The sequence below is a fragment of the Monodelphis domestica genome, chromosome 6, assembly GCF_027887165.1.
Source record: "Monodelphis domestica isolate mMonDom1 chromosome 6, mMonDom1.pri, whole genome shotgun sequence".
NCBI classification, from domain to species: domain Eukaryota; kingdom Metazoa; phylum Chordata; class Mammalia; order Didelphimorphia; family Didelphidae; genus Monodelphis; species Monodelphis domestica.
The window spans coordinates 50,828,342-50,848,735 of NC_077232.1; the positions used below are offsets into that span (position 1 = coordinate 50,828,342).

Below are 20,394 nucleotides of genomic sequence, written 5' to 3' on the forward strand. Positions count from 1 at the left end.
TTAGCAATAATAAAGACCTTAAAAATAATCAAGTCTAATCTCTTACATGAAGAAAATAAAAATGTGAAGTGATTTGTGTAGGACCTAAGTAGTAAATATCTGAGGTCATTTTGAACGTGGATTTTCCTAATTCCTTTACGAGAGTTCTCTTCAATGTTCTATATTATCCTCAGTGAATGATAAATTACATCTTTTTGGTCAAACCCAACCTTCTTCTGAATGTCCCTATCATTGATGATGGAACCACTAAAATATTACCAGTAACTCAGCTTCTCCTCTTTATGATCACCCTTACTTGCCTCACATATATGATCTGTTGCCAAATCTAGTCATTCCTACCTCTAAACTCTTTCTTTTTTTAATATACCCTCATTTATGTGGTCACAAAAATTCTATCATAGTGTAGATGTTTATCACCTTTCACATGCACCAGTGGCAACAAGGTAATGCAAAGGAAAACCTGAGTTCAAGTTCAAGCTCAAACACTTACTGGGTATATGATGCTGGGTAAGTCATATAACTTCTAGTTGCCTCAGTTTCTTCAACTATAACCTAAGGATGATAATAGCAACTATTTTGAAATATTTTTGTGAGGATCAAATGGGATAATAATTGTAAAGTGCTTAGCCTGGTGCCTAGCACATAGTAGTGCTACATAAATGATTATTTCCTTCTCCTTGTCTATTTCATTGTGAAATTTGAATGAGATATTTGTAAAATGCTTGGCCCAGTGTCTGGCCCATGGTAGGTGCTACATAAACGTTCCTTTCCCCCATGGCCAACTGTAGCAGCTTCCTATTTCATATCCATATCTTGTTTCCCCAATGATGTCCACTAACCTATAGAAGTGTTTATCTTAAAATGGGGGGGCTGATCATTTCACACCCCTATGAAACTTTCACCGACTCCCTATTATTGCTAAGATTCAATACAAATTAATTCCTTTGATGTGAAGTTTTTCATAGCCTAGCTCCCCTGTGCCTCATCGATCTACTTACACACTAGCCCTTTCCACAAAGCCCAACCCCAGTCATTCTGGCAAACGTGTTATTTCTCATAAAAGCCATATTTAATCTTCCTTCTCTGTTCCTTTGCAATGACCAGTTTTCTATGCCTGGCAGGTTTCTCTATGTTTTAAAATTGTTTTCCATCAAGACTCCTCTCAAATCCAACCTGTTACCTTTCCTGATCTGATTTCCTATATTCCCCAATCCACTTCTACTTGGGTCTCCCTCTCCAAACTATTATATATTATAAAAAATAATAAAACAATAAAAATGAAAATTTACATTTATGCATAATAGATTAGATAACACATGTTTATGCATGTATATACATACATGTACACATATGTATATATACATATCATATACATTCATATGTACTTAAATTTATATACATGTTCCCCCCCTCATTAAAAATATATTTTTGAAAATAGAGACCATTTCACAATCACTTTTATCAACCTAGAGCTTAGTAAGGCTCCTGATATACAGTAGGTCCATAATACATGCTGACTGTTGGACATGGAGTTTAAATATTTCTTGTTTTCTTTCTAGTTCAGTGCCTTTAAAATGGTGGGACTTAGATAATAATAGTTAGCATGTATATTTTGCATTAGCATTTAAAAAAACAATATAATGACTTTATTTTATTTTTATTTTATCCTCCCAATAACTCTCAGAGATAGATACTGCTAAGATTCTGACTTCACAGATTAAGAAATTGAGGCAGACAGATTGTAAATGTCCAAAGTCACATAGCTATTAAATATTTGAAAATAGATTTGAATTTAATTATTCCTGACCCTAGGCCCAGTGCTTTATCCATTTTGACACTTAAATGCCTCTACAAATACTCAATCAGCATTTTTGTCAGTACTTTTACAAAGAATTCTTTCATTCATTGATTTAGCTTTTTAAAGTAAAGAACCCACTAGCAAATAACATAGCAATTATTACTTTATTTGACATTTTATATTCACTTTTAAAAATTTGTCTTTACTCATTATATTTATCATTGGTTCATAAAATCTTTTTGCATTTCTCTGTACTCATAATATAAATTGTTTCTCATAGTCCAACAATATTCCATTACATTCATGTTACATCATTTTCATAATTCATTACCCAACCAGTGGACATTTATTTTATTTTTATGTCTTTCTATTAAAAAATGCTACTATAAATATTTCATGAAATGGAGTGCTTTTTTAGTTACTGGGCTTCTTGGGGGCATATCTCTAGCAGTAAAATGTATAGATCAAAAATCAAAGGATATGGCTATTACTTGTTTCATATATTTCTAAAATGCTTTCCAGAATAATAGGATGAATTTATAGCTCCAGATATATTTTATTATGCTTTAATAAGCCTTCCAGACATTGGATATCTTCATATTTGGTCATCTTAGTCTTGTTGTAAGCTTTTGAGATAAAACACTAGGACTATTTTGGATTATACATTTATTACAATTTATTTGGTGTATTCTTTAATATACTCAAATCTGGTTCACATTTGGTTTTTGTTTACATGCTTTTTCTTTGTGGATCATTTGTTTATTGGAAATGGTTTAATTAATATCATCAAAACTATTTACAGAATATAAATATTGTTAGTATTGATTACTTTCCTTCTATAAGCATTAATTTTGTTCATGTAAAACATTTATACTTCATGTAATAAAGATATAGAATAAATAAAATAATAAATAAAGATATAAACCTCAAATGATGAAGTGATATCTTGTAGCAGACAAAAATAGAATCAAAGAAGAAAAGAAAAAAATCTTATAGAAAGAAGGGGGAATTTTCACACAAATAAAACTAGATCTAAACAACTGGGAAAACACTAATTGTCTCATCTGTAGGATGACCTAATATAATAAAAATGACAACCCTACTTAAATATTTTTACTTATTCACTACCATACCTAATAAAAACTAAATTTTTTTCATAGAATTAGAAAAAAACATAAAAAAGTTCATCTGGAAGAACAAAAGATCAAGAATATTAAGGGAACTACTAAAAAAACCATGTGAAAGATGGGGGCCTAGTAGTACTATATCTTAAACTGTACTACAAATCAGTGATCATCAAAACAATATGGTACTGGCTAAGAGTGAATCAATGGAATAGACTAGGGATAAATGACCTCAGTAGTCTAGTGTTTGATAAACTCAATAACTCAGTATTTGACAAAAACTGCTAGGAAAATTGGAAAAAAAAAGTATGGGAAAATTAGGTTTAGATCAAATATTGGGTAAATGACCTAAATATAAAGAGTAAAATTATAAATAAATCAGGTAAACAAAGAAGAGTATACCTCTCAGATCTAAGGGAAAGGAAGGAATTTAAGACCAAACAAGAGATAGAGAACATTACAATATATAGAATTAATAATTTGATTATATTAAATTTAAAAGATGTTGTACAAACAAAACCAATGCAACTAAAATTAAAAGGAAAGCTATAAACTGGGGGAAATTTTGCAACAAAACTCTCAAAGGTCTAATTTCCCATATATATAAGGAAGAAAGTCAAATGTAAAAGAAATCAAGCCATTTCCCAATTTACAAATTGTCAAAGGATATGAATAGGCAGTTTTCAGATGAATAAATCAAAATTATCAATAATAACATGAAAAAGTGTTCTAAATCCTTCCTAGTTAGAGAAATTCAAATCAAAACAAATCTGAGATAACACTGCAAACTTAGCAGATTGGCCAATATGAAAGTAAAGAAAAATAATAAATGTTGGAGTAAATGTTGGAGGGAATGTGGCAAAATTGGGACACTAATACACTGCTGGTGGAGTTGTGAATTGTTTCAACCATTCTTGAAGGCAATTTGGAATATGTGCAAAGGACTTTAAAAGAATGCATACCCTTTGATCCATCAATACCACTACTAAGTTTGTACCCCAAAGAGATAATTATGAAAAATGGTTGTACAAACATATTCATAGCTGTGCTTTTTGTGGTGGCAAACAATTAGAAAATGAGGGATTGTCCATTGATTAGGGAATGAATGACTAAATGGTGGTATATGATGGTGATGGAATACTATTGTGCTATAAGAAATGATAAACTGCTTGATTTTCATATAAGCTGGAATGGCTTCCACAAACTGATGCAGAGTGAGATGAGCAGAACCAGCAGAACATTATACACAGAAACTGAAATGTAATGGAATGATCATATGTAATCGACTTTGCTATTGATAATAATGCAATGATCCAACACAATCCTGCAGGACTTAGTAGAAAGGACTCAAGAGAAACTTGTGGGAATAGAAACACAAAAGGAAAAACATTTGATTTTTCACTTGTTTATATAGGTATTGGATGTGGGGTTTTGGTTTTTAAAAGATTATTACAGAAATGATTAATATTGAAATAGGTATTGAGTAATAATACATGTACAACTCATTGGAATTGCTTGTCAGCTTTGGGAGGGGGAGGGAAAAAGGAGGGAAAGAACATGATTCATGTAACTATGAAAAAATGCTTAAATAAAAATTTTAAAAAAGAAAGGTGGAAAACCCAAAATATTTCAACATAAATAAAAACTTGGAAATTGTAATGAACTGCTTAAATGAAAAATGGGGGGGGGGGAAGTTGTAGAGAAGAGGAGAGAAATAAATAACTAAATAAATTGGGAAAATGAATAATTACAAATTCCCAGACCAGGTAAAGTACTAACAAACATGATAGAAAGCCTGTGGGAATAGGGTTACATTAAAGCACTATAAGTCAACTAATTAAAAAGAGAAGGGGGAAAAATAATCTCTGAAAAAGTCATAGACACAAATGAAGAAAATCTAATGCTAATCAGTAACTTGAAATGTGGCTTCCTTAAATAAATTAATCAAATAAAACAGGGTAAAAATGACCCTCATAGTTCTAAAAGAAAAAAAAAATATAAAAAAGGGAAGACTTATATGGAATAATTATGTTCACATAAGGTGAATTTAAAAGAAAATAAAAGTGAAATCACGGTATGAAGCCAAACAAAAACAAAATCACAACATCAATAAATATAAACAAGTTGATTTTATAATGCTTAAAAGAACCATAAATAACAAATATATATATATATATTTATTTATATTGAATATGTTTGCACCAAATGGAATAGTATCTAAATCCATAGAAGAAAAACCCTGATTTGCAAAGAAAAGACATACACAATAGTAGGAGGCATTGATGTTAGGGGGCCTTTTCAGAGCTAGACAAATCTAATACATAGACAAAAGGAAAATACAGAATTGAAAAAAAAAACTATTATAGCATTTATAACTTAACTACTTTTGGTACCTTCTGAATGGGACCACTAAAGAATATATAACATATATTCTCCAAAATATACATTAGCTAAATAGGAAAAAAAATAATCCGAATAAAACTTAGAAAGCTAACAAGTTAGTAATCAAAATTAATCCTAAAAAGGGAATTGGAAAATTAGTGAGAAATGGATCAACTGAAAACAAGAAAAATACCATAAAATTGATTTTAAAATCCAAAACCCTGTTACCTGGGGAAAAAGAAAAAAAAAACTAACTAAATGATAAAAGTTTAGCTAGTCAAATGAATAAGTTAAAGTAAACTAATCAAATTAACCAAATTAAAAGCAAATGTAGGGGCAAAGCACTACAGAATATAATTACCAGAATCTACTATAGTTATTTGCCAAAGAAACCAGAATTCTAAGAAATAGATGACTGTGAAAAACCTAAAATCCTCCTATTAACAGAGCATCAAATAGCAATCTTAAATAATTGTCTCAGAAAAGGAAATTAAAGTTGTAGCAAATGAACTCTGCTTAGTTGGAAGACTTAAGGAGGAAGATGATCACATGCCCTGGTCTATCCAGATGTATTAATAGATCTATCTAGATGTAAAAGTAATTAATAGTAATGCAATCTAAATGTTATGATTCCAGCTTATGTTGCAATTGAGGAAACTGAGGTAAATAGAATCCTATTAAACTTTTAAAGAACAAATGTTTAAAGTTTCATTTCAATATTTCCAACATTACAAATATTATTCTTTAAAAAGATGAAAAAATGCACTCTACTAAACACTTTTTAAATGAATATGTCTTAATGTCATGTTCATTTTCTTATTTCCAAAAATGAATCCATTTTTAATTAAGCCATTGTGAATTTAGATAAATATTATTATGTAATTTTCTCATAGAATGAAGAGTAAAGTATATAAAATGAATCTTATTGCACTGAATTTGTTCATATAGATCTGGGAATTTACAAGTTAATTTTTGTTTTTCCTTGGAGTTTGAAATTTCTAGAGAACTCCATTTTCAATATTAAAAAATTTCCAATCCAATTCCATTCAATCTAATCTGAGAAACATTTTAAGTACCAATTGCTTGTAAAGCACCATCCAAGGAACTGGGTATACAAAGATTAAATGATAATCAACTTCTGTCCATTCTCTTAACTGATGTAAGGTTCTTTATCTGAGGCATGGACAAAATTACCTGATCCAGATATGCGATTGTCTCTATTCACCATACTATGTATAACATGGTCCATAGTGTCTAAGTGAAAGGACTCATATGCAGAAAGACATTGACCCAGTGCTCACATCTTATATCTGTAATTTTCCTCATCCCATATTTTCGGAGCACATTAAATTTTCTTTTAACCTTATCCTAAATAAATATCCTACCTTTAGATGATGCTAAAGCTTTATCCTCACTAGCTAGATTCTTGGAATGGTTCCTGATCATAGAATCAGAAATCTATAGCTGAAAGAGACCACCAAACTTTTCATTGTACAAATGAGGGAATTCAGCTCTACGTCATGGAGGGAGCCTGGCAATGAGACATTTTGTTGGGTACTCCTGTATATTTACTTATTGACTCTTTTCTTCTTACCATGAGGATGAAATACCTTTGAAGACTTGAAATCTTAATAAATAATAACTATTAGCAGCTAATAATTATATATCACTTCAAAAGTGATGGGGAAAGTACATATAAACTTACATATTTATGAATACATAATCTTACAAAGTTCTTTGTACATATTATCTCATTTGAGTCTCACAACTCTGAGGTAAGTTATATTATTCTCATCACACATAGGAGCAAAACAACTGTGAAAGATTAAGAGTTTTGCCTAGATTCTCACAGATACTAAATGTTGTAGGAATGATTCACATTCAAATTTCCAAGGACCCTGGACTCCACGACTCAACCTTCCTGAAAATGATTACTTACTAATAATAAATCCCACTGCCATATTAGGAACTAGAATTTCAAAGGTAAAGACTCTGATCTCCAGTGTTGTGTTGTGGACATGGGGGGGGGGGGGGATCAAGCCACTAGTTATTAGAAAGAAAATGTCATACCAAATCACTTAATTAGATCACAAATCATTTTTTATTTGGCCTATTGAAAATTATGTCCAAATTTGAAAGTTAGGAGATTTGGGTTGTAGCTAAGATTTATCACTTGCAATGGATGACCTGAGGCAAGTTGTATGACTACTCTGAGCCATTCTTTCCTTATGTGTTCAATTTTGCTATTGTTACTTGCACTGTATCTCACATGGTTCCTGAGAGTCTTATATGAGATAATGCATTAAAAATGTTTGGCAAACCTAAAGCTCTCTGTAAGTAGCAGCTATTATTCTGCTAACAATAACCTCTCAGACACTGCACATCCTCTCTGATTTATCCTTGAATTTCCCACAATGCTTAGCACAGAGTTCAGCACCTAACTGATGCTAAATAAAATTTTGATGAATGGAGGGATGTATTTGTCAAAAGGTTTATATTTGTGATCTGCAACAGAGTACAGTGAACAAATTGTAGAACATTCTAGTACAATGGGGTGAATGTCTCTCTAAAAAAAAAACTTGAATCTTAAATACTAAATCCATTGAAAAATATTACAAAATGTGGGTGTATTCCAAATGGAACATTTCCCTTTCAACCCAGAGAGATTCCTCACACTCCTCATGACATAATTTGTGAGGAAATCTTTTTGGTTGTTGTTCAGTTGTTTCAGTCATGTTCAACTCTTCATGACCCCAATTGAGGTTTTCCTGGCAAAGATACTAGGGGGTTTTGTTATTTCCTATTCCAGCTTATTTTACAATTGAGGAAACTGAGGCAAAGAGGATTTAATGACTTTCCCAGATCACATACTTAGTGTCAGATTTCAACCCAGGAAAATAAACCTTTCTGGCTCCAAGCCCAGCACTCAAAATCTCAAGAACACAGATAGAGAGCTTGAAGGGACTCATAAGAGTTGATGAAGCCCATCTTCCTTATTTTACAAATAAGGAAACAAGGTAGAGAGAAATTAAGTGACTTGTCCAGGGAAATACAACTACTTGGCATCTGAGGTCAAATTTGTACCCCAGGCTTCCAGACTGCAAATTCAGTATTGTATTCACAATGGCATGTATAGATAATATCTATAGAGCATATAATTTATAAGCTAAAAGGCAGCATGGATTCTGCATTGTCACTTTTTTGTCTTGAGTGAATGCATTTTAAAAATCATTCTCGAATCCACTTAAATCAAGAAGTCTTGCATTCCTTTCTGGTATACTACAAAATGACCAATTTTTGTCCTTGCTACTGAGCTGATAAAGCAGATGGTCCTTATTATTGGTTAGATTTTAAAGTTTTGCATCAAAGCTAAAACATAGATAAACCTATCTATGTATAAGCCTAATATAGAATCTAGCTGCTTTTCTTATAGTTTTAAAGATCTCTTCAAGCTTGGTAAAGGTAGAGAGGTGCCAATTTTTTAAGCACCATTAGCTACATATGCTTGGTGTGTCTGTGTTCCTAAAGGAAATCTTCTATTGAGTTGGCTCAAAATTACAGAGATGTAGTTTTTTTCAGAGGGATTCCAAATATTTAAATACCTGATGAATTGAGTGGAATTGAATTGCTCCAAGAACATTACCTTAATGCCCAGAAACACTTTATGGCATTGTTATATAGGCAAAAGGTCAATACTGAATTCTCTTTTCAGTTCTAGGACACACTGTTGAGTTTTCTTTGCACTTCAAATAATTTGTATTCATACATTACAGTTTATCTTCTTATTTATGAGGAAATACTGGGATACAGTTACAATAAATGAGTTTGTGTCTTATATTCAGGACCCAGTTACTAGATATGGGTTTGTGCCTCACGATTCATGAGAGCTGGATTTGTAACCTGATTTGTAACATAAATTCAAAACTTCATCCTGCTGTTTACTACTTATGATTCTATTTTCTGCAAAACAAAGTGAAGAGAGAAGATGACTGCCTCTAAGATTCCTTTCAGCTGTAAATCTATGATAAAGCCCATATTGATGTAAGAATTTGGGCCAAGTAATTCAACCTCTTGGAAGATTAGTTTTCTCCTTTGTGAAACAAAGTATTTGGATTACATGATATAGTTGGATTACATGATATCTAAAGTTCCTTTCAAAGAAAAAGTAGAATTAAAGGAATTCTAGATATGTGAAAAATATTACATGGGAGATTATAATTTATAATAAAATGTTACTTCCTACTTTTAATTTCAAATATATTGGTATCAATGTACTTTTCCAATATATTCATTTGATTTCTTTCTAAACTTTTTAGGTATTTGGGAAGAAGCTATAATATCTATATGGAATGTGGAATTCATTTAGCACTCAATGAATGGTGAGAAGACAACTGTCCCTGGAAGCACTTTATTATCTCCTTGGAATACAAAGAAAACAACAAAGTCCTGCCCACAGTCTATTAGGGAAGACAGTAGAACAAGAATCCATTTTTGAAGCCTCTGTTAAACTTCTGTATACCAAACCAAGGAGGGCCAGACAGCTAGAATATATATATATATATATATATATATATATATACACATATGTGTATATATATATATATATATATTCTATGCCCATAGGGGTGAATATATATATATACATATATATATATTCACCCCTATGGGCCATAAAAAGATTATTGAATTCTAATCTTAGGTATTAAAATTAACCATTACTAAAATCTTGGGAATGTCATTTAACCCCTTTGATGTTCATATTTTTCAATTTTTAAATTAGGACATTGAACAAGATGGTCTTTAAATTTCCTGTCATTTTCTGCATGCATAATCCCATTCCACAGTAGATGTCTTAAATTTCCATGTCTACGAAGTTCTTGGATATGAAATGATTTGTCCCTAGCTATCTGTAGTTAGGATAAAATTTCTAGACATATGTGGAATAATGCAAGTTAAGGAGGGCAGATTGGGGGAGCTAAATAAATAAGGCTACCAATATTACTATCAGATAAGACTAAAGAGCTCTGGTGACAGGTTTGAGAGTGCCAGTAGCCTGGTGGGAAAAGAGAAATAAGGCTGAACAATACCTCTTATATACAGTAAAGAGGGTCCTCTAAGGCATCCATTCCAAGTGATTTGATTTAAAGTACATTAACCTTCTTTCCTTTCTCCAGCAGGTCTCTAGTCTAGTACATTCTGAAATCTAAAGAATTCATAACATAAACTTTTGAGGAAGAAAATTTTTAGAACATTTTTCTAAGGCAAAATTATTCACATTTCAGTATAAATTAGTTCTGTAAACCTATTGTCCTTTCATCTACGCAAGATAATTTAATGAGAACTAAGGAGATATTATGCGAAGCTAGTGTTGAGGGAGTTGGCGAGCATAGAACATGGGAAAAGGGAAGGACAACATGCTGGGTCATAGAATGGTATTGGGGCTATCAGGTTGAGAGGACTAGGCACCGGATAAATTAGGATGGAGAGTCCTAAGTGAGAGGAATGGCTGAGGGATATAGTGGGGAAGGATCAAGGGTGATCTTGGATTCCATAATAAATTTCCCTGAAGTCAATCCTATACGTTGTGTACATCTTTATTCTGTCTAAGCCACCAACCACAATTCTCATTCAACTCTTCTGTTCTCTTTTCCTTCCTTGATTACCCCATACTCTTTTCCAAATCCAGAAAACAGGTATCCTCCATAAGCATCTATTTGAAATAATGAGGAGCTAAGCAGGGGAAACAGAAAGGTCATATTCTTTAGTTCTAGGGCTTGAGTTCCTAGGAACTAAAATTGGAAGACTATCCCTTGCCCCAATACCTGACTATCAATTGTTTCTCTATCCTTCTCACTTAAGAACACTTTTTCAAAATTGAGAAAACTTCCATGAACTCATGAAAGGAAAAACAAAAAAGATCATGGAGAATTTAAATCATTATAACCTTATAATATTATGGAAAAAAACAACTTTGAAAAAATTTAGCAGACTAATCAACACAATGATAACCTATGGGTCCAAATGAATCAAGATGAAACATAGTCTCCACTTCCCAAGAGAGGTATGAAGAATTTAAATTAAATAGACATACATTTTCAGACATGAATAATATAGAAATGCCTTGCAACACTATGAAAATATGTCCTGAAAAATATATATATCTATATTTAAATTTTCTTGTTATAAGGGGAGTGATTAATAGAATCATTTTTTTAAAAAGAGAAATATCAAAGCTCTCCTTGCTTTACAATTTCACAGTCTCATAAAATCATAGATCTAGAGAAACAAAGGGCCTCAGAAGTAAAATCAAGGTTTTTCTTTGTTTGTTTTAAACACCAACTATTCTCTAGGAAAACAAAAGTATTTCAGAAATATATGCATCTAAGGAAAACTTACCATGGGCTATGTAAATCATTATATAAAAAGAGTTTTCTAATTTCTCTCATTCAGTCTCTAAAATGAATAGATCACTTTTAGTGCCAACAATGCTTCAGAACCAAGGATTGAGCCCCATAGCGACTACTGTGAAGTTAATGAAAACAGCAGGAGTGAGTTTTGCAAACATAACATGGGACTATTTACTTGGGTTTGCACTACTGGGGAATAAAGAACGAATCTATTCTCACATATATCTATGGTATTATCATATTGGATATTCCTTCCACTGATGCCAATCTCAACCTAGCCTTGTGTGATTCTTTTCTGTCTTCCAGTAAATTAGGACCTGGAGGTAAAAGAAAAGAGCTTAACTTCTTGTTTTCTCCAAACATTTTGAGAATGCCAGTGGAGCAAGGTAATCTGCTTTACATTAAAAAGCCTTACACTGAGATGCAAATTGGTATAGCAGATCAAGGACTAGATTAAAAGTCAGGAAGATATATGTCCAAATACAATTGCTAATACTTCATTACTCTGTGATCAATAGTAAATCATCCAACCTCTCAGACCCTCTAGTAGTTATTGTTTTAAAAAGTATTTTTCCCAGATAACATGTCATAAATTTTTAATAGCCATTTTATTGATATTTTGTAAATCATGTTCTTTCCTTCCTTCTCATCCCTTCAAAATTCCCCAAAACAAATAATATTATATGGGTTATACAGTACACATTTCCATGTTTATCATGTTGTGAAAGAAGATATATATTACTTACACTAGAGAAAAGTTCATGGAGGAAATAAAGTGAAGAATGGTATGTTTCCAACTGTATTCTGATGCCATCAGTTCCTCCTATGGCAGTCAATAACCTTTTTCATCCTGAGGCCCTTGGAGTTTTTCTGGATCCTCATATTACTGATAATAGTTTTCATTCACAGTTGATCATCATACTTTATTGCTCTTCCTGTGTACTAAATTTTCCTGGTTCTGCTCACTTCATTTTGTATCACTTCATAAAAGTCTTTCAAAGTTTTTTTTTTTTTTGCAATCATCTCATTTGCCATTTATTATAACATAATAGTATTTCATAACAATAATATACCTCAACTTGTTACAACCATTTCCCAATTGATGGACATCTCTTCAACTTCTAGTTCTCTATCACCACAAAAAGAGCTGCTATAAATATTTGGTCCTTTTTGCCTATCTTTTCTCTCTTTGGGACATAAACCTAGTAGTGGTATTTCTGGGTCAAAAGATCAACATAATCTGATGACTTTTTGGGCATGGTTCCAATGTATATTCCAGAATAGTTGTCTCAGTTCATAGCTCCACCAACAGTGTATTAGTGTCCCAAATTTTCAACATTACCTCCAAAATTTGTCATTTTCCTTTTTTGACATATTAGTCATTTTGAAAGGTGTGAAGTAGTATCCTAGAGATGTTTTAATATGCATTTCTCTAATTAGTAGTGTTTTGGAGCATTTTTTCATAAGACTAAAGATAGTCTTAATTTCTTCAACTGAGAATTGCCTGTTCATATCTTTTGACTATTTGTCAACTGGGGAATGCTTTAAATTCTTACCAATTTGACTCAGTTTTCTATAGGAGAAATGAAGTCTTTTTCAGAGACATTTACTAAAAAAAATATATTCCCTACTTTGTTGTTTCCTTTCCAATCTTGGATATATAAATGCAAACTCTTTAATGTACTGGAAATTATCTATTTTACATTTGGCCATAAATTCTTCTCTTATGCATAGGTCTCACAGGTAAGCTATTTATGCTCCTGTAATTTGTTTATTGTATCACGTTTTAATGGTATGTGTCAAATTTCTCCTATATTTTTTCCAGTTTTCTCAGAAGATTTTGGGGAATGGTGAGTTCTTCCAAGAGTTAAGATCTTTGGGTTTGTCAAACACTAGGTTACTATGGCTATTTACTTCTTTATGTTGAGTGTCTAATCTATTCTATTTATCCACTACTCTGATTCTTAGCCAGTACCAGATTATTTTGATGGTTGCCACTTAATAAAATAGATTGATACATGGTACAACTTAGCCACTTTTCCTCTTTTTTTTTTATTAAGTTCCTTGATTCTTGGCCTTTTCCTATAGCAATTCTCTTGAGACAATAGATAATTGAGTATAATTACTTGGGGCAAGGTTTGTTCATTTTTTCTCTATTCTCTTGTTTATGCATTAGACAAGTAGAAGGTATTTAATATATATGATTACTTAATGTGCTATTTCCACAGTTATTGATTTCTTACTGAAGGATTAATGACATTGTTTAATAACTATGGTTATAAGTTCGCTTTTCTAAAATGTTAGCTCACTGGCTAGGCTCTCAGGGAAATTCTTGGTTTCTTCAGTCACAAAGAAAATTATTGCTGAACACATTGGACATGAGGTGGACATAGGTGTCTACTCCTTCTTAATCCAAAGGTCAGACTGTCCCTCTAACTGTCCCTCAACTGTCTTGTATATGTCACTCGTAGTAAGAAGTAAGGAGAAAGTATGAATGTATGAACACAAAGTGTTGAGGAAACTTTTCAAAGTATATAAGTTAGCTTGATGTCATCAATTCATGTCCATAACAAAGATGGTCTATTTCTATATCATGTGTGCTGATTAACAAATTATATGATAGGTTAGATGAATCCTTGGTCTTGTCAGGAAACTTGATTTTATATTTAGACTTGCCATTGGTAGATGACATTAATTTTCTCATATACAAAATTTGTTAATATTATACTATATGCTTTTGAAAAATTCCAAAGATTTGCATCCTTTTTTCCAGTTTAGCACTCTGTGGCAAATTCCTGATCACTATGCCTCTGAGCAAATGGCCATTTCAATTTCTCTTCCAGTTCAATTTTTTCACATTTTTGAGATTTTATCTCCTAATTTTTGAATAATATATGGCTTCTTCTTTACCCTATCCCATCTCTTTTTTCATAGTGAAAGGAGAGGAATCTTCTACATTTATGAAGTTGTCAGCTGACAAAACTTGGTCCTTTCAGATGCTTTTGGCTGTTATTTTGCTATTTTAAAAATCCTTAAAGAAACTTAGAATAGTAATTCAAATTAATTTTCCCTCTACCCGACAGTGTAATGAGGAAGGGAAAAAACAATTTAATAGAAATTAGTAAATATTATTTTTATGTCTGGACAAGGAAGGGTTCAGAAGAGTAATTGATGAGTAAAAGATGAGGGAGAATCAGAACCCTATAACACTACGTATCATCCTGATTAAAGTAGAAAAACATAGTCATTGTTATACTTTCCATTTTAGTGTGGTGGTAAAGGCTAAACTTTTTATCAGCATAATATTACAGAAAGAACATTGACTTTAGAGTGAGAGGACCTAGGCAAAAATCCACACTTTGCCCTATTACATATGTGGCCTTGGCCAAGACACTTAACCACAGTGGATCTCATTTCCTCATCTATTAAATCCTCTGGGTGGAGTAGATGACTTCTGATGTCCCTACAGATCTAAATCTATAATCCTAAGATTCTTAGACAGCTAAATTCCTTTTTTATCAACACCTATGATTTGATATTTCTAGAACATCTGCAAACCTATTTGAGCAACCCTTAGAAAACAGATGAGGGAATGCAAGTATCTTTGGGCTTCTGGGCAATAGTGTTTCATTATCGTTATCTAATGACTACTTTATCTCTGCAAAGTAAATCTGGAGACCTCAAATGTATATTTCTCAAGAAAAGGAAATGTGTGTGCATGAATTCCCCAAAGTGTTTTACTTTCTTTGCCTCTCCAGAACTTAATACAAGGCTTCTAGCATTTTAAGTTCTTTATGCCTAAGTAATTGATGTCATTACTCTTCTCATCCTGCCAATGACACATTCATTATCTAAGTGATGTATATCAAAAGGTGGAAAGTCTAAACCATCGATGGTGAAACTTTTAGAGATGGAGTACCAGGTCACACCCCCACTCCACCCCCTAAACCTAGTGCCATGCCTGCCCCCTACCACAGACCATGTGCCATGCCCCTCCCCAATACTGAATGTCAGGCATGCCCTGCCCCCCTCTCTTACCCCACACAGGGAAGAGGAAGTGCTTTGGACTTTTTTGGGCTGCTAGATGGAAGGGTAGGTGAAGTGAGGAATGTCCTCAGAAAGTGTATAGAGGGGGAGGGGAGTGGCCTGAAAGCTCCCCTCCTTTCCAGCTGTGCCACCTATGAGCTGTCCACCTTACCCCCTGGATGCTTTCATTGGGATGCTGCGCAGAGGGGTGGATGATGGGAAAGAATGTCATCAGTCATGGTGGAGAGGAGGAAAGCAGGAGCTCACCTGAGTTCTTCTGCCTTTCTAGAAATGAACTGGGGGTGGGAGGGAGATGGCCATGTACCCCCAGAGAGTTCTCTTAGTGCTATCTTTGGCACCTGTTCCATAGGTCCACCACCACTACTCTAGACTGAAAAACTGGGATTCTTCAGTCTTTTGTCATTATTCTTTCCTGAGATAAAATTAGTCAGATTGGGATTTTCCCTACACACACACATATATAAATATCTCATATCTATATATAAATCATATATACATTCACTGTTCTTTTTCAATCATTTCAGTCTTTCCCAATGTTTTGTGAACCCATTTTGGGTTTTCCTGGCGAAGATCCTGGAGTGGTTTGCCATTTCCTTCTCTAGTTCACTTTATCAATGATGAAACTGAGGCAAACATAGTTAAGTCATTTGGCCAGCATCACAGATCTAGTTAATAAATGTCCAAAGCCAACTTTGAACTAGGAAATTGAGTCTTCTTGACTCTAAGCCTAGTATTCTATCCACTGCACCACCCAGCTTCCTCTTCTATATGCATATTATAGCACTTATATATCACATCTATACACATTTCTCCCTTTCTATATATGTAGAACCACATGCCTATCTTTATCTATCTGTATGTTTTGCCCACTTGAGTGAGGAATAGAGATAGCATGGACTCTTCTCATCATCACAAGTCCATCTGGCTGATGAGATAAGAAGTGATATGTAGAAACTGAAACTTAATAACCTTCTCCTCCTCTGATTGGTTGAAGAAAGACATTATGCAGGTAAGTAGCATTGAAAATGCCCCCTCCTTTGATTGACTAGAACTTAAAGAATATTTAATATAATTAGGTATTGCTGGCCTTTATTCTGATTAGCTCCTGTGTATAGGTTGTAACTTATCAGTGATTAGCAGGTGGTGAATGAGGGGAGGGACCATCTTTGCATCAGGGCTCAGGAAGAAAAGAGGACAGTGAGCCCACATATTTCATGCTCACTGACTGTAACGCCTATTACACCTACATGTGAATGCCCATTCTCATAGAGGCAGTGGTTGTCCCTCTCAAGGGGAAGTTCAAAGCAGACCTCTAAAGAAAAGGGAAATTGCTAATTAAATCCATTAAGTGAGAGCAAAAGTGAGACTGTATAAACTCATTGCTTTTCTTATCTGAGAAATAATTAGAAAGTTCTGAAGCTGGACATTTTAAAACTGCACAATGTATAAAAATACATCTTTCTACATTTGTTGTATACTCTAAGGAGATGATTTGTTTTAATGCTTCAGCAATGAGAAGAACGCCAAAAGATATAGATTAAATTCTGTCTCTGAAACTCACTACCTGCATGATTTGAGACAGATTCTTTAGGGCCCCAGTTGCCTCATTTGTAAAATGAAGAATATCTAACTCCTGGATTCTACAACTGAATTTAGGTTTCACAAAAGGGCTGAAGCATCTGAAATCTCCAATGTGGTTTAATTCTATATGTAGTATCTTAGAAGATACAAATTAAGATTCCTTAATTTGTAGTGGTTCCCTAGAATTCTAATTCTTTCTGAATTTGAATGTAAATATATCTCCCCTTAGTTTATAATAGCTGGGGATTCCCTCTACAACGAATGTGAGAAAGGCAGTTTAAACTAGAGCGATTCAGAGTGTTGAGTGAGAAATATACCAATGATTAGCTCAAACACAACACATTCAAAGCCAAGCTCATGTTTTTTTCTCTCTCAAGTCAACTCTCTTTCCAAATTTCCTATTCCTATGATTTATACTATGGCATTGATGAGTGGGAAGATATGTACAGTCCTTGAAGCTCAATAAGTTCAGTAATTATAGCACTCCCAGGTTTCCTAGGTGGTATGCAATCAAAATAAAACCTCAAGTTTTAAATTGAAGCTACATGATTGATAATGGAACTTAAGTGGTAGAAAATTAAGTTATAAAATGGAAAGAAATACTTAGTGTTCAGAGTGGAATAGAAATCATGGACTTCTTGCAAGGATTTTAGGACTCAAAAAGAAACTAGTCACACAAGGTTTATCACAACACCACAAATGAGTATTAGGTTAACTATTACCTGTGTGGATAAATGGACTCAATACCTTGCATTTTGAGGCATAGCCAATTCAACATTATAATTTATGGGCTTAAGAGTGGAAACGATACAATGGATATGCCTGATGATTTCATGGATAATCATCTTTTCTTCCCAAATGGAATCTGACTATAAGGCCTACAAATGGATTGAAAAGACAAAGTTTGACTTGGAATGATACAGACTTGGAAAACAAACTAGGTGTAGTATAATCTAAAAGACTAAGGTAATTTATAATATTAATAAGTTTATACAGTGTGCTTTTTTCATCATGTTGGAAAAAATAATGGATGAGAAGAAAAATGGTTATAAATATTCTCAGATGACAGTAGAGATGTTGCCTAACACATAATTACTATCATACATACACGTTGGTACACAATTCATTTTCTTATGTATCTTTTGCTAGGTAATTGGATGCTGAGGGAATTGTGTGAACCAAACTGATACCATCTTATAGCTCAATTCTGGATTCAGTACAGTTCCCTTTATATTCAATTATTGGTGTAATCAAATTTCTGTCTTGTGAGAAAGCTATATGCAGTTATGGGGATTGTGGAAAAACTTTATTGCATTGTTTAAATCTAACCTTGTGGTTGGGAAAGCTGGACCACCTGTACTTATTACTTAAATATGCTTAACTAAGGACTTAAGTTATGCTGACCAGAATCACAGTCAGATCCAAACAGTAACATAAAGAGTTTCTCACAATTATACATTTTAAGTAACCCATACATCTTATCCAAAAACTAATTCTGGACTGGTCAATAAAGTAGTCCATAACAAGAAGTTATTATTTCCATTTTCCTTTGATTGAAGAAATATTTGAGAGGAGTGGGACAGCTCTTTCCCTACATTCAAGAAATTTTACCTATTCATTGTCATCCTCCTAATTTGGAAGGCTATAATCATTCCTCTAATGAGAAATCATATTAATTAATCTTGAATTATATCCTGCTTTCCTATTTATTGCTGTCTTTTAATGCCAAAATGAGAACTGGTCCTGATTTCTTATGTAATTGTCATACATTTTTTAATAAGTCTATATGCTTGGAAGTTTGAACCTCTGTTTCCTCAGTTTTTAATCTTTTAGCTATCAGAGTTTTTGGTGAGCCAGCTAGGAGAACTACTTCAAGTAAGAAACTTCATTAATCTTCCCCAGGATACTAAACTCTTTGGCTGAAGCTTTTCAGCAATCATGCTGGTTGGCTGCATTTTCCCCTTAGAAGATTTTCAAGGTAGTAGAATCTACAAAAAGAACATTAAACACAACACAGAGTTTTTCTGAGCATTTTACAAAGATACAAATACAGAGACAAGACAATATGATAAACATATGTTTGTTATACTCCTTATTTCCTACTGCATCTAATCTCAAAGCAATTCATTTGCCATAGCTAAAAGTCTATTTCTCAGGCCAATTTCAGAACCCATCTGAATTTTTGCTTTCCCCACCCTGGGAGAAGAATGGCATAGATTAGATAGTCTGGAGATGACAGAGAATTATCCCAGCATTTTTCTAACACATGAACACCAAGGTGAATGGGTCAGGTCAGTCAAAGACCTTTTGACTAATATAAATCACTTAACTAACCCAAATGTGTGTCCTATAGCCATTAAAACTAAAGTATGAAATATAAATGGTAAGGAATCAACATTTAAATGGTTGAATTTGACATTTCAATGTCAAATGCCTGCAAATTGTCTGAGTATCACAGAAAAAGAAAAATGGTCAAAATTTGAAGAACTCTGTGGGGAGTGGATCAGGGGGTAGCATTTCAGGAATAAACTTACCTAAGCATGAATCACTAAATGCTGAAGAGGACAGCTTGTACAAATTGCTTTCTACCTTGTCCATCTTCCTACCTGGAAATGAGAGATATACTCTTCTTTAGGTGTGGGGAAAACAAGAGCAGGAATCAATTTTAAAAAATCAAGAATGTGTAAGGTGCCTATTACATACTAGGCAATGTTCTAGTTGCTAGGGAATTTAGTATGGGGTCAATCAACTAGCATTTATTAAGCTCCTACTATTTGCCAGAGGCTATGCTCAATATTGAAGAAACAAAGAAATAAAGACAGTCTGAGTGGGAAACAAACATACATGCTAATAGCTATTTGGGAATAAAAGAAACAATAACGAATGGTAAGAAGTTACTTACATTCTAGTGAAGAAGACAAACACACACACACACACACACACACACACACACACACACACACACACACAAGAATAACCAGAATGAATATAAAGGAAATAGATACAAACATTAACATTGTAAATTTGTAATACTCTGGGAGTATTAGCTATTGGA

The 20,394-nt window shown here is 33.2% G+C and overlaps 1 protein-coding gene across 6 annotated transcripts in view; it reads right to left on the minus strand.

Moving 5' to 3' along the window:
- ANO3 (anoctamin 3) overlaps positions 1-20,394 on the minus strand; it is a 616,473-nt gene that overhangs the window by 209,112 nt on the left and 386,967 nt on the right. For 4 of the 6 annotated variants that reach the window (XM_007497185.3, XM_056802002.1, XM_007497187.3 and 1 more), the window contains one exon: positions 19,874-19,945. The exons of the other annotated variants lie outside the window; for them this stretch is intronic. In XM_007497185.3, the coding sequence (XP_007497247.1) occupies positions 19,874-19,945 (72 nt within the window). The remainder of the gene's footprint in view (positions 1-19,873; positions 19,946-20,394) is intronic. 6 annotated transcript variants of the gene reach the window in all.